Source organism: Diachasma alloeum, unplaced genomic scaffold (genome assembly GCF_001412515.2).
Source record: "Diachasma alloeum isolate Michigan unplaced genomic scaffold, Dall2.0 Dall_scaffold_78908, whole genome shotgun sequence".
NCBI lineage: Eukaryota > Metazoa > Arthropoda > Insecta > Hymenoptera > Braconidae > Diachasma > Diachasma alloeum.
In genome coordinates this window covers 65,849-80,282 of record NW_021683643.1, presented here as the reverse complement: position 1 = coordinate 80,282, position 14,434 = coordinate 65,849, and the positions used below count along the sequence as shown (strand labels likewise).

Below are 14,434 nucleotides of genomic sequence, written 5' to 3'. Positions count from 1 at the left end.
TTTTTTCACCTGGGGCCGAAGTGTCAGATCTTGAATGTTTAGAAGGAGAAACTCTGCTTCCAACAAAATCGAATTTCTTCGTCAAGTGAATGTTGATTCTTAATTACAACGTCGTCATTTTTTTAAATTACCAATCAATTAGATAATCCTTAAACACTGAAAAATGCATTACATTCATCTGCCAACGAATTACAAGTGACTTACCATCGTCATTTGTTTATAAATAATAGTTTCCGGCTGACAACCTATTGCTCTACTTCGATTCAGTTTGTAATTCCGCTTGAAATGAGAATAATCCCGCCATTTCTCAGCGTGTTGCTGCACCAGAGCTCTCCCCCCCCTTCATTTCAGCGAACAACTACATTCGCTGCGTTGTAAACTCCCACCTTCAACGCCACTGGAAACTATCCCCTCCCCCAGCCATTCCTTCAACACATAAAGTACCGGTAAACGACAAATTTGACTTTTGTCTCGCCTCACATCTCTCACTCCCATCGTCCAATTTCTCCAAAGCGGAGATTATAATCCCCATGAATGCCCACTAGCAAGCACTAATTAACAATGGATCCCCGCCTGAACAAGAAGATCGAGCCGGAGAGAGGCTCAAGCGACATGGTAACACAAATAACCTAAAAATCCCCACTCACCCTTGACAATCACCCAAAAAACTAATTAAACTTGCAGGTCGTGGACTGGTTGAACGAGGCCTCGATGACATCCAACGACACCCTAAAAATAACCAACCTGTCTAAACTCCAGGAGATCCTCATAAAGAAGGACCCCGACCTGTTGGATTGCTACCTGGAGGAGGTGCTCCAGTTCTCCCTTGACAAGAACTCCGAAGTGCGAAAGACAGTCTGCGGCTTCATCGAGGAAGCTGGTGACAAAAGCCCGGAGATAATTCCCCGAATGCTGCTGACCCTGTCGAGGCTAGTCTCAGACGATGCCCCAGTGGTGACAAAACGTGCCCTGCGAACCTGCGGTAAGATCCTGCGAGCAGTCTTGAAGTGGGTCTCGAGTGCTGCTATCGTCACCCCGGAGATGGAGGCAGCCTGGGGCCACTTGAGTGACCTGAAGATCCAGATAATCAGCATGATAGACAGTGACAACGACGGAATCCGAACCCAGGCAGTTAAACTCCTGGAGGGAGTGGTTCTCCTGCAGACGTACCCCGACCCAGACACGCCCAGAAAGCCAGACGACTTCTCCCTGGAGGACATCCCCCTGACCCTGAAGATAGCACGCCGAAGAAAACTGGAGGAGGAGGCGAACCGCGTGATGGACCTGCTGATAAAATTCCACGGTTCCCCCCACGTCAGCAGTTTGAACCTGATGACGTGCATGGGAAGTCTCGCGCTGATTGCCAAGACACGTCCCCAATTCATGTCCAACGTCATCACAGCCCTCCAGCGCCTCCAGAACGACCTGCCCCCGACGTTATCAGACTCGCAGGTGACGAGTGTCCAGAAGCACTTGAAGTTAACCCTGTTGAACCTGATGAAGCACCCAGCGAGCATCGAGTTTGCCCCCACAATAGCCAAACAACTGACCCAACTGGGAGCCAAAGAGCAGGAGATCCTGAAGGTCTACCCCAAAGCTGAGGACATTCGAAGGATGAAGAAACGCCAGCAGGAGTCGTCCATCAGCAATGCCTCGAAACGCCTAAAACTAGATCCCATAATTCCTCCCCCTGAGGAACCAGAGCCCCCACCAGCGCCAGTCCCTCCCGTGAAGCCCCCCGAGCTGATAGAACTATCAGAATCCTTCATTGCTGAGAGACTGAGCGTTGAGATAGCCGCAGAACTGGTGATGGACAGCATGGCATGGGTGCCAGACACCATGACCTCGATATTCCAGCGTGAATACGTACCCAATGCAACGACAGACGTGAGCCTCCAGCGTCAAACAATTTCCAAACTCCTGGCTGTTCAGATAAAACAAGCTAAAGCTAAAAAGACTAATAAAAATCTCAAGGAAGAGGACATTGTTATGGAGGATTTGATCAAGAATCCAACGATAACAGTGGCAGAGGCCAAACGCGAGAGAAAACGAGAGAAAGACAGGGAGAAGGAGAAGGAAGCCAAAGCCACCCTAGAAGCTGAGAAGAATCTCGCCAAAGCTAGGAACAGAGTGAAGGTCTTGAAGTTGAATGATGTGACAAAGCCCCTGGCCAAAGAGACCAAAGAGAAGATGCTGCTGATGGCAGTCAACAGGATTCTGAAAGCCGAGAAGAGTGCAGTGTTCGGTGGAGTTGCTGGAGTCAGATCGAAAATCCTCACGACTCTTGCTGCCACCTTCAATCCTTACATCAAAGAGGCTGTTCTGCGTTACATAACTGAGGAAATGAGAACACGATTGGACTTGGCACTGGGTTGGCTTTACGAAGAGTACGCTCTGCTGCAGGGCTTCCAGAGGAGGACAATTCTGGGGACAAAACCCCATGAGGCACCCCATCAAGCCTACAACTTCCTACTGTGCACCCTCATCTCTGCGATCGATGGAATTCAGGGGAAGGATCGAGACTCTCTGCTAGCTCGATTGTACCTGGAGGCTCCTCTGATAACGGAGGATGCCGTTGAGGCCTTGAAGAGTGTCTCTTCAGATGAAAAATGGGATCTCACTCCTCTCACTCTTCTCAAGGATCTCGTCATCATGAGACCCACCAAGGGACTGACCTTCTTGAATGTTCTCCTGTGTCACACTGGACATGAGAAGAAAATCATCAGGGATATGGCCATCAGTCTGGTTGTGGAGCTGTATGGCAGGCCTGAATTAACGAAATTCATTGAGGAGTACACGGTTCTTTATCTGGGGTTCTTGAGATTGCAGAATCCACCGGAGATTGTCTTTGGAAAGGACAGGGGAAGGGAGCAGGTGGAGGAGCACTGGTCGGAGTCAACTACCAGAGCTTGTTTAGAACTTTATCTTGCTGTTCTGGGTAAACATCAGGATCTGATACACGAGTTGGCGAAGGTTTACTCGTCGATGGGGGCTGATGTGAAGAGGATAGTCCTGAGGCTGGTCGAGGGTCCAGTGAGATCCCTAGGGATGGCCAGTCCTCAGTTACTGAAGCTCGTGGAGATGTGCCCTAAGGGGGCTGAGACACTTGTCACCAGGATTATCCATATTTTAACTGAAAAAGCACCACCGAGTGCTGAGCTCGTTGCTAAAGTCAGGGATCTGTATCAGACACGAGTGTCTGATGTGAGATTCCTCATTCCAGTGCTAAATGGCCTCTCGAAGAAGGAAGTAATGGCAGCACTACCGAAACTCATTAAACTCAATCCCATTGTTGTGAAGGAAGTGTTCAATCGACTTCTTGGGACTCACAACAATGACAGTGGCATTCCTCATACGTCACCAGTGACTCCAGCTGAGTTGCTCATCGCTCTTCACACAATTGATCCTAGTAGAGCTGAGCTGAAGACTGTTATCAAAGCTACGTCGTTGTGCTTCGCTGAGAAACAAGTTTACACTCAGGAAACGTTGGCTGTGGTGATGCAGCATCTTATGGAGCTCAATCCACTCCCTACGCTGTTGATGAGAACAGTCATACAGAGTTTGTCGTTGTATCCGAGACTCAGTGGATTTGTCATGAATATTTTGCAGAGATTAATTCTTAAGCAAGTTTGGAAACAGCCGAAGGTGTGGGAGGGCTTTGTTAAATGTTGTGAACGCACTCAGCCACAGAGTTTTGCTGTGATACTGCAGTTACCACCGCAACAACTCGGGGAGGCGCTCAATATGGCACCGGGGTTGAAGGGACCACTGCGGGCACATGTGGAGGCATTCGCGGAGAATCAAGTATTGTTTTTTTTATATTGAAGGGGGAGGTTTTTATTTTGAATTAATTGGATGGAATTGCATTGGATAGCAAAATGTTCTGAATAGTTAGTGAAGATGAGATGTTTCATACGGTAAAGGTCGATCATAGATGTATAAACAAGAAGAATGTTGAGGTACAGAGGTTTTTTTCTGAACTTTTTAAAAAATCTGCAGCATAACAATTACGAATTACTTCTTTCAATTTCGATCTTTAAGTAGCTATTGTTGTTTTTGTTTACGTAATCTTGTGTTTTTTTATTTCTTGAAGTTTTTTATATCTAGAACTAATTAAAAATGTTATATTTGGGGAATGCATTTACTGAATAAAACAGTGAAATTGGCTATCTAGAGATCAAGTTTAAAAAAGGAATTCATAATTGGAATTCTACAGATTTTTAGAAAAATTGAAAAAATTAACCTGCGTTTGCGGGGCTAAACAGCTGTAAACAAGTATTATTTTTACACGCATTCTTCGTTTTTATAGATATATAATGGATATTTAACGTGCGACAGATCTCACTTTGATATCCTGGGAGTTTTATAACTCGCAGTAGTCTCCCTTTAAATTTCTTTTTTGTTTCTCATTAGAGTATTGTTATTAATTCAAAATTAATGATTGATTTTTCAGAAGGCACATGTTCCACAATCGATAATGGACGTAATCCAGGGAAAACAAACAATGGAAATGCACGACGATTTTGATATTGCTCCACCGGGAGACTATCCACCAGAACAAAAAATAGAAAGCATGGAAGTTGATTTATCAGAACCAGCCCCCCCAGGCTTAGATTAATTACTGATGAATGATCAATAAAAGCAGTGAACTTGAACAATGATTTGTACATAACAAACGTTGTTTTCTATATTTTTCTATTGATAAAATTTATAACAAAATATTGTGCTGTATTTCGATGATAGATATTACAGATGTTAATCCAAGGATTGGAATTATTGTGGTTGATCACAGTAAATCCTCTGTGCGACACTGGAGGTGGACTGTCAGTCTTGCTTTGCGTTGGGTTTCGATGTTGTTAATGCTTGAAAAATGTTGGTGGTTCTGAGATCATCCAAAATCTACTCCAGTGTCCAGTAGGTCACGCAGCATGAAAGACGCCTTTTTGGGGAGAATCCTTTTGGGAAAAGAATATTAGTCTCTTACTGTACCAATAGAAAAAGTTATTCTTTTTTTAATTTTTAGTTACCTGAGTAAGTGTCCAAGATATAATAGATATCCTGGCACACTGAATTCCGCATAATTCCGGCGTACACCGTCCAAAATTTTTTTAGCTGCTTCAGTAGCTGGCATTGTTCCAAAATAACTAGGTATCCTGTAACAAAACGAGAGTCCACTGTTATAGGGGAAGATGGGGGCAAAATGGATACTTTTGACGATTTTTTAATGTTCAAAGAGGAAGAATTGCATTTTACAAGAAAAAATTTCCCCCTTTCATCGACAGTTCAGTGATGCAACCATTTTTCACGAGAACAGAATGTCTCCCACGATTTTGGAAAATTGGAAAAAAAACTGTTAACGAGAACTGAATCCGGAAATTCTAAGGAGAATCTACATCTTTCTTAAAAAATAGAAAATTTCCAAGGTCCAGACTGTCAACATTCGATTCTGTTGCCAGAAATGTCGCTTTATGTAATGAAATAACAGGAAAATTTCATATTTTTTAAACAGTAGAAAAACCGATCTATTCGTCGATAATTTCGATAATTTGGGGTGTTTCATTGAAAAAATCTAAACAGTAATTTTCAACAGTACGAAAACGTAAAAATTATGAAGCTAATTGTGAACTTTTAAAAGTAATTTCTAAACGAAAACTCAAAAATCAAATTAATCATCAAAATCGTGTAAGATATCACCACGAGAAGCCAGGTCGTATAATTAATCTCTCATGGAATTATTCATATAGGGGAGAGTGGGGCAAAATGAAACAGCCGAAAAACGATTATTCGACGCAATTCAAGCAAAAAATAAATTTTTTTTATCAACTTTTGGTATTATTGGGAGTACTGATGGGAATAATAATTTTCTATTCGTCTTATAATTCAATTCATTACATTAGGCCGATTACACCTTTCTTTTTTCATTCGATTTAAATTCAGCATCACATTTTCCTTTTTCCCCCTTTGGGTCACCCCCTGGGCCTTCCTCTGGACTTTGGATTTTACTGTTTCATTTTCTTTTCAATTATCCATTGATAAAATCTGCTCCTATCAAAACTTTTCAATAATTTTCCATTCTAACAATCTAATTCTGAATGGAAAATCATTATTCTCCATTCAGTAGAATAGAATTCGTCAATACTCCCAAGAGTAAGGAAAGTTAATAAACAAAAGTTAATAAAAAAAATTTTTGATGAAAAAAATTTTTTTTTTGCCGAAATCGCGTCAAACACTCGTTTTTCGACTGTTTCATTTTGCCCCACTCTTCCTTAAAAAATATTTCATCTGAGTGGAAGAAAGACACAAAATAAACTTCACCTGAACCGTATGTCCTTGGCCATCTCGGCTCCCACGATAAATGGATAGACATGCACGAGTGTTATGACAATATTACTATTTGATTGTCTAAATTCAGCGTGAAGGGACTCGGCAAAGCCCTGTACAGCAAATTGAGCTGTTGAAAGTTGTACTCTGCCACTCCTACTTGGGCCACCAGAGAATCCAGCGACTGACGAGAGCGCAACTATGTGGCCACGACCAGCGCGCTCCATGCCTGGTAGAACGGACTCCAGCAGCTGAATGAGAGTTTCGTTGAGTGGAATTCAGAATTAAACTTTGAATACAGTGGTCGGGGGTAATTCATTTGGGTGAGATGGTTCGGTACTTGCTTACCCAAAAATGACTTATCACTGATAGTTCCATTGCTTTTCGAATTTCTTGGGGCCCTTGCAGCAGGACACGAGGACTTGGTACTGCACAGCAGTGGAAAACCATTGTTACTACTCCTAGGTTTTTAGAGATTGTTTCTACTGTTTTTTCAACCTGCATTCAAGGAAAAATTAGGAGTTGTGATTCTTGGGAGAAGGAAGAGGAAAATGAGTTCTCAGATTTATTTTGGCAGAATAAGAGAAAATTGAATACCAGGATCTTTGAGAATTTCTACAATTAAAAAAACAGCTCAATGTTTTCGACTTTTCTAGAACACTCAAATTTTAGAGATTATTATGAATTTCTTTGGAAAACACTCAAATTTTCTTGACTTCTAGGGTGTTTTAGAAAAGTCGAAAACATTGAGGTGTTTTTTTTTAATTGTAGGAATTCTCAATTCTGGTATTCATTTTTCTCTCACTCTGCGCGGGCGAAGCTGGGTTCTTCTCAGAGTTCATACATTCTTTTTCAAAACTATCCCTGAAAAAATAGGTTTGGAGGGGAATATTACTAGGGAAAAGTCGCTTGACCCGATAAATAAACCTACTAGTTTGGGATTATTAAAAATACAAAGATTATGATCCTGCAAAAAAGTAAATCAAAAGGACTTCAAAGATTTCCCAGTGACTATATTGCAATTATTTCTGAATGGATACATTTAGAACAAAAGTTCCAGGGACCACCTACGCCTTAGAAAATTGAAAAAAAAAATCTGACAATTTTTTCTAAACTTTCTGGTTTTAGAGATAATTAAAAAATCATTATTTTGAAATCAAGGGATGACAAGAAATACGCCCACAGATTTCGTGAGGATTATTCACGAATTATCAGGCATTTTCATCATGGAAATTTCATGATAGATTCCTGAAAACTGGAGATAAGTCCCGTAAAATTAGTGACGATGTCACCGGAAATTAATGCTAATGTCACTAAAAATTAGTGACAAAATCACTGAATTCCACCGGCGCGAATCCTTAATAATTCGGGATAAATTCCTGCGAATAAATTTCTGAAAAATGGCGATTATCAATAGAATTAATTATCTCGGCATGAAGTATCAAGAGCGCCTCTCTTGATATTTCACGCCGAGATCAATTAATTCTACCGATAATTGCCATTTTTTTCATTTTCAAATGCAAACTCCTGTATTGCGTTACGAAAATATCAATCATCTCACCTGCTCCTTATCCGTAACATCACAGATGTACGCCCTAGCACGACCAGTATTTTTCGCTGCCTGTCTAGCAGTAGATTCGCACATGTCCCCATCCTTATCAACACAGGCAACAGTAACACCAAGCTGACAGAGCTGAATGGCAATTTCTCGGCCAACTCCACGTCCCACCCCCACCACCTTGAATCAACATTCATAATCAACTCCAATGATATTTTCCTGAAATATCGAATTATCAATCCTCCACGGTTACGAACCATCGCAATTTCTCCGTTCAATTGTTTAAGAGGTGGAGGCCTCAGAGTGCGGTACAGGGCGACTATTATCGACAGCCAAATGCCGCACAACAATGTTATTAAATCTAGGGTCAGAACCACGAGGGAATATACCTTTAATAACATTTCGCGGGGTTCTGAGCGAATGAGAGGTATCTGGAAGGAGAAAAATAGTAATTCGATGATTCTCCCTGTCATGAATATGATTTAATGAGCAATCAGATGTTTTGAGTTTGCGATTTTTTACTATTTTGAAGGAATAAAGAGCCCCTGATGAGGGTATCCCTGGAAGTGGCAATTATAGACGGGCCTTCCTTCCATTCAATTAATTATCCATCTCGTTATATTATAAAAATCCAAATCGACTTCTGGCGATAGGAAGTTGAGGGGAAAAATGTAAGGGCCAAATGAAGAGTGGGATTATACACTGAAAGAAAAACGACAAAGTTTTCAAACAAGTCTTACTTGTGCCGAGAAAAGTTTTTTGAAAATTACCAAAAAAGGATTTTTTTGTGCCGAATATGCAGAGAGTGCGCCGGAATGAAAAATTTTTGTCGCAGAAATAAATTTAGTAGTTCAAAAAAGATTGCATTCTCTGTACACGCAAGAAATGTCATTTCTAGCACTACTCCTTCGTTATTCGATACTCCCATACGTATTTTGCTCCCGAAAAATCGTTGTTTTATGCGAAACAAGGGATTGTAGTTTTTCGTTTGGGCTGTCTAATAATCACAGACAACAAATGAACCCTTAAATGAAACAATAATAATGATATGATAGCAATCTTGTAACTTGGGGATAAAATATTTGTTGATAAATCCTCTATATGAGATATTTTCATCCTGAAAAGGCACCGTCTGGTGTGAATTATCCGCCTCTTGAGTCAAATATTTCGTTGCTATCGAAAGCAGAACAATTATTCATGTTTGAGACTTTCAAATTCGAACCAAACAAATTCTTTTTTGGCAATTTTCAACTGATGATTTTGTTGGGACAAACAAGATTTTTTTGACGTGTTTATTTTCCTCTCAGTGTAGGAATCAGAAACAAGTTGTCACGTACATACACACGAACATGACCCTCAAAATATAATTTCTTCACGTTTTATAGCATTTTAGACCATTTGCAACGTATTGCAACGAGCTGGCAAGGGGTTGGCGAGCGCAGCAAGCGGGGAGGAAACACCCCAGTTGATCATGAAATTGCTGAAGACCGCCTTCGAGTCATTAACCCGTTATGAAACACTGGGATACGCAATGAAAAATCGGGCGACGAATTATCAATAAAATATCACATTGACGTTCTTAACTTTGTGTCAAGTTCGTTTAATATGTTTGGTTCATTATGGGGCTTTGCAACCGTATCGCCTTAAATTCTTCTCATTGAAGTAATCGAAAATGTTTCAATGAAACTATACTCTCATATTTCTTCATTACAATTAAAAATCTTACTAGAACTGAATGTATTGATACACAGAGAGAAATATTCAATAAAAAATACGCATCTTTTCCATAAGTCCGCGAAATGTGGTTGTAGGAAATTTTACGGAACTGTCGCGTAATTTCTATCTAAAATCACGGAATTTTTCCAGAGCGTTCCGTTATTTTTACCTGAATCTCCTGTGAAAACTTACGATACCGTCACTTAAATTCTCTGAGTTGATTCCGTAATCGGTGAGCGAACTGTTAGTTCTGTAATTTTTACTGAACATTTCTCTCCGTGTAATCAGTCGCATTGCAAGATATGATATTGATGATATTATGCGGGTCGTAAAAGGTATCGCCTTCACGGATTACTATGTTCACGAATTTACTGCTGAACATAGTAAAAATTGCGAGTTGGTATAGTAGAGAGTCATAGAGTAAAAGTAATGTTTAATTTGGCGCGAATGAAAATTCGTTGAAGACAAATCAAATGTTAAAGTTGTTTCAGTATGGTCCTCGATTACTCTGTTCACTTTGTAATTTTTAATCTTATCTTCTCTTCGTGTTCACTGTGTCTTATGAAATCGGCAGAATCGTTTTATAACAATTTCCTTAAGGATTATTAAATTATGAATACTTTGGTATTTTTTCATCTCCGCATTTAGACAACTTATTAAAAGTAAATATATGAATAATTTACGGTCCAACCAATTATAATTTTTTGAGGATGATCACTTAAGTGATCACAAAAACAATTGTTTTTGTGATTTTTTGAAATCATGATCTTCATCTGTGTGATATTCATTCATGTTATATTCTCAGATGTTATATTTCGGGCTATTCGAAACAACTGAGGTTAAGTATTAATATTCAAAAGTCCGAGTGGGGTGACGGAAGCTCCATCACTGTACTCGGAATTTTTGTATTAATACTTTACCATCTCCCCTTTACTGAAAATTTACACGATCGAAAATAATAACTTTTAATTGACACTCCAGAAATAGAGTTGTAATGACGCTCACTATAGTTATGTAAAACCAAGATTCATTCCGATATCTGTGCAAATTTCTGGATCAGGATAAATTGAGACTGACAGAATGTCAGATTGAAGGTCCATATTTATATCTCACCTTTTAGTAAAATACTGCTGCTGTATAGCACTGATATGTGTTATATCACTCTGGTTCATAACCTTTATATTCCCGTAGAAAATATCTCCACACATTTCATGATTAGAAAAGTGTGCGATTTGTTTACGATAAGAAGATTCTCAGTGTCGAAGAAACTGGTCTCTTTTCTCGTCAATTGATTGATTCGATATCGCGTTTATCAGCAGTCACCAACAATGTTCAAGATATTCAAAAACAAGATTAATTATTGCAGCGGAAAAACTGTACATTTTATGATATTTTAAACGAAATGAGGAAAAAGTTCGTCATTTCATTGAACGGAATCGGTCAGAATCGTTTGAATATTTATGATCGGAAATGGAAAAATGTTCTAGCGTCGATCATACAGGTTGTGGAGAGAATTTTATATTCTCGATAATTAGTTAATTTTCACATAATTGCACAAAATATTAAACGGCACAGGTGTTATGTAAAAACGATAAGAAGATTCGCTATTTCGAAGAAATTAGTTTCTTTCTCGTCAATTGATTGATTCGATGTCGCGTTTATCAGCAGTCACCAACAATGTTCGTGATATTCAAAAACAAGATTAATTATTGCAGCGGAAAAACTGTACATTTTATGATATTTTAAACTAAATGAGGAAAAAGTTCGTCATTTCATTGAACGGAATCGGTCAGAATCGTTTGAATATTTATGATCGAAAATGGAAAAATGTTCTAGCGTCGATCATACAGGTTGTGGAGAGAATTTTATATTCTCGATAATTAGTTAATTTTCACATAATTGCACAAAATATTAAACGGCACAGGTGTTATGTAAAAACGATAAGAAGATTCGCTATTTCGAAGAAATTAGTTTCTTTCTCGTCAATTGATTGATTCGATGTCGCGTTTATCAGCAGTCACCAACAATGTTCGTGATATTCAAAAACAAGATTAATTATTGCAGCGGAAAAACTGTACATTTTATGATATTTTAAACTAAATGAGGAAAAAGTTCGTCATTTCATTGAACGGAATCGGTCAGGATCATTTGAATATTTATGATCGGAAATGGAAAAATGTTCTAGCGTCGATCATGCAGGTTGTGGAGAGAATTTTATATTCTCGATAATTTGTTGATTTTCACATAATTGCACAAAATATTAAACGGCACAGGTGTTATGTAAAAACGATAAGAAGATTCGCTATTTCGAAGAAATTAGTTCCTTTTTTCGTCAAGTCATTGATTCGATATCACGTTTATCAGCAGTTACCAACGATGTTCGACATTATCGAAAACAAGACTAATTATTGCAGTGGAAAAACGGTCCATTTTGTGATATTTTAAACGAAATAAGGAAAAAGTTCGTGATTTCATTGAACGGAATCGTCCAGCATCGCTTGAATATTTATGATCGAAAAGGGGAAAAATGCTCTAATGTCGATCATAGAGTTTGTCATCTCACAGCAAGCCAAAACAGCATAGTCTTCACAAAAAGAGAATTTTATATTCATGATTTTTGAGCAGCATGACCATCCGCATGACAATTAACGCAGATGAATAATCCAGAACCCTTAAACCTCGAATTTCCGTACGGAATTTTACAGAATATTGAAGTGTACATGTGTTATGTAAAAACAATAAGAAGATTCTCTATTTCGAAGAAATGTTTCTTTTTTCGGCAATTGATTGATTCGATATCGCGTTTATCAGCAGTCACCAAGAATGTCCGAGACATTCAAAAACAAGACTAATCATTGCAGTGGAAAAACGGTACATTTTACGATATTCAAAACGAAATGAGGAAAAAGTTCGTGATTTCATTGACCGGAATCATTCAGAATCGTTTGAATATTTGTGATTGAAAATGGGGAAATGCTCTAGTGTCGATCATACAGTTAGTCAACTCGCAGCGAGCCGATACAGCAGATCCCTCGCAGAAAGAGAATTTTATATTCACGATAAATTCATGATTTTCCAGTTGCACGACCGTCCACATGGACATTAACGCAGATGAATAATTGAGAACCCGTGAAACTCGAATTCCCGTACATAATTTCACAAAATAGCAAAATGTACAGGTGTTATGCAGATTCATAGGCGTCTCGTATTCCATTTGGGTGGGACATCGAATTTCCCACCATTAACAACGCTCTCCGTTTCAAACCAAGGGACTGGCAAAGGCTAGTGTAACACTGTTATCATATATTAATCGTAATTATGATGTAATGGCTCTAATGGACCAAACGGATGGAATATACACAGCTGTTATCTTTTCTCTATGGGGCGAATGTACGTGTCAATATTAATATCCTGCGTTAATATCTTCCGGTACATCATCATCACTGACTATTCAGTCGTACTGTGGGGTAATGGGGAGGGATGGCGCCGGAATATCTAGATTGATACGAAATTACTTCAGTAATTAAAGTCAAAACGGGATTGATTAGTTTTGAGGGATGATGAGAGGGATTTGATCAGACAATCTGCACTTGATCCTGCACTGAGAGAAAAACAAACACGTTGTCAAACAAGTCTTGTTTGGGCCAACAAAATCGCTAGTTGAAAATTGCCAAAAAAGAATTTGTTTGGTTGGAATTTGAAAGTCTGAAACATGAATAATTGTTCTGCTTTCGACAGCAACGAAATATTTGGCTCAAGAGGCGGATAATTAACACCGGACGGTGCCTTTTCAGGATGAAAATATCTCATATAGAGGAAAATTTATCAACGAATATTTTATCCCTAAGTTACAAGATTGCTATCATATCATTATTAATGTTTCATTTAAGGGTTCATTTCTTGTCTGTGATTATTAGACAGCCGAAACGAAAAACTACTATCCCTTGTTTCGGATGAAACAAAGATTTTTCGGGAGCAAAATACGTATGGGAGTATCGAATAATGAAGGAGTAGTGCTAGAAATGACATTTCTTGCGGGTACAGAGAATGCAATTTTTTTTGAACTACTAAAACTATTTTTGCGACAAAAATTTTTCATTCCGGCGCACTCTGCATGTTTGGCAGAAAAAATCGTGCTTTGATCATTTTCAAAAAACTATTTTCTTCAGACCACACTACAGGTTCAACCATTTTCAGTCATCAAATCATGAATATTCAGAGTCATTCAAATTACATTCTGCACAGAAGGATTTTTTTAAGCATTCGTTGTTTATAAATAAATAATTGCCATTGTGTAAACTGTCGGAAACCTTATTTGTTAAGCATTACATGGATTTCTGGTAAAATTCTGAATATGAATAAATTTGTTACTCGAATTTGTCGAGTGGGTTGTAGTGATCACGCGGGGAGTGTGTGGCTAACTGGAATTTTGTAGAACGAAAACAAAAAATGGTTCACTCACTATTCGAGTTTTATTCTCCATTCTAGAGGAGAAAATAGATTTTTTTTTGTTTAATCGAAGAGGAAAAACGTTCTGGAATTTCCTTTTCTATGTTATGTTGTCGTGTTTTTCCCTCATAACAGCAATGGAAATTGTAACGAAAGGAAGGGAATAAGAAGGGAATAATGTCGTAATTTTATGCATACGGAGCCTGTTCCAGCATTAGTGATAANTCGTGCTTTGATCATTTTCAAAAAACTATTTTCTTCAGACCACACTACAGGTTCAACCATTTTCAGTCATCAAATCATGAATATTCAGAGTCATTCAAATTACATTCTGCACAGAAGGATTTTTTTAAGCATTCGTTGTTTATAAATAAATAATTGCCATTGTGT

General features: G+C 38.7%; 2 protein-coding genes across 2 annotated transcripts; one reads left to right on the top strand and one right to left on the bottom strand.

Annotated features, from left to right (window-relative positions):
- The first annotated feature begins 414 nt into the window (after positions 1-414).
- On the top strand, positions 415-4,951 carry LOC107047918 (symplekin). The gene is made up of 3 exons (XM_015270840.2): positions 415-615; positions 685-3,804; positions 4,454-4,951. Exons 1-3 carry the CDS (start codon positions 562-564, stop codon positions 4,616-4,618), a joined length of 3,339 nt encoding a protein of 1,112 aa, XP_015126326.1. The 5' UTR covers positions 415-561; the 3' UTR covers positions 4,619-4,951.
- On the bottom strand, positions 4,679-11,154 carry LOC107047919 (17-beta-hydroxysteroid dehydrogenase 13). The gene is made up of 7 exons (XM_015270841.1): positions 10,709-11,154; positions 8,137-8,310; positions 7,883-8,059; positions 6,670-6,819; positions 6,316-6,572; positions 5,028-5,153; positions 4,679-4,955 (listed from the first exon to the last, which is right to left on the bottom strand). The coding sequence occupies exons 2-7, from the start codon at positions 8,278-8,280 to the stop codon at positions 4,889-4,891; spliced, it is 921 nt and encodes a 306-aa protein (XP_015126327.1). The 5' UTR covers positions 8,281-8,310; positions 10,709-11,154; the 3' UTR covers positions 4,679-4,888.
- Between the last annotated feature and the right edge of the window lie 3,280 nt (positions 11,155-14,434).

What these genes read in the sequence shown, in the direction of transcription:
- LOC107047918 (XM_015270840.2), top strand. Translation starts at nt 562, where the DNA reads ATGGATCCCCGCCTGAACAAGAAGATCGAGCCGGAGAGAGGCTCAAGC. An exon ending in AGAGAGGCTCAAGCGACATG is followed by an intron (nt 616 to 684) that starts GTAACACAAATA and finishes TTAAACTTGCAG; the next exon opens with GTCGTGGACTGGTTGAACGA. An exon ending in AGGCATTCGCGGAGAATCAA is followed by an intron (nt 3,805 to 4,453) that starts GTATTGTTTTTT and finishes TTGATTTTTCAG; the next exon opens with AAGGCACATGTTCCACAATC.
- LOC107047919 (XM_015270841.1), bottom strand. Translation starts at nt 8,280, where the DNA reads ATGTTATTAAAGGTATATTCCCTCGTGGTTCTGACCCTAGATTTAATA. An exon ending in TGAACGGAGAAATTGCGATG is followed by an intron (nt 8,060 to 8,136) that starts GTTCGTAACCGT and finishes TGTTGATTCAAG; the next exon opens with GTGGTGGGGGTGGGACGTGG. An exon ending in ATGTTACGGATAAGGAGCAG is followed by an intron (nt 6,820 to 7,882) that starts GTGAGATGATTG and finishes CCTTGAATGCAG; the next exon opens with GTTGAAAAAACAGTAGAAAC.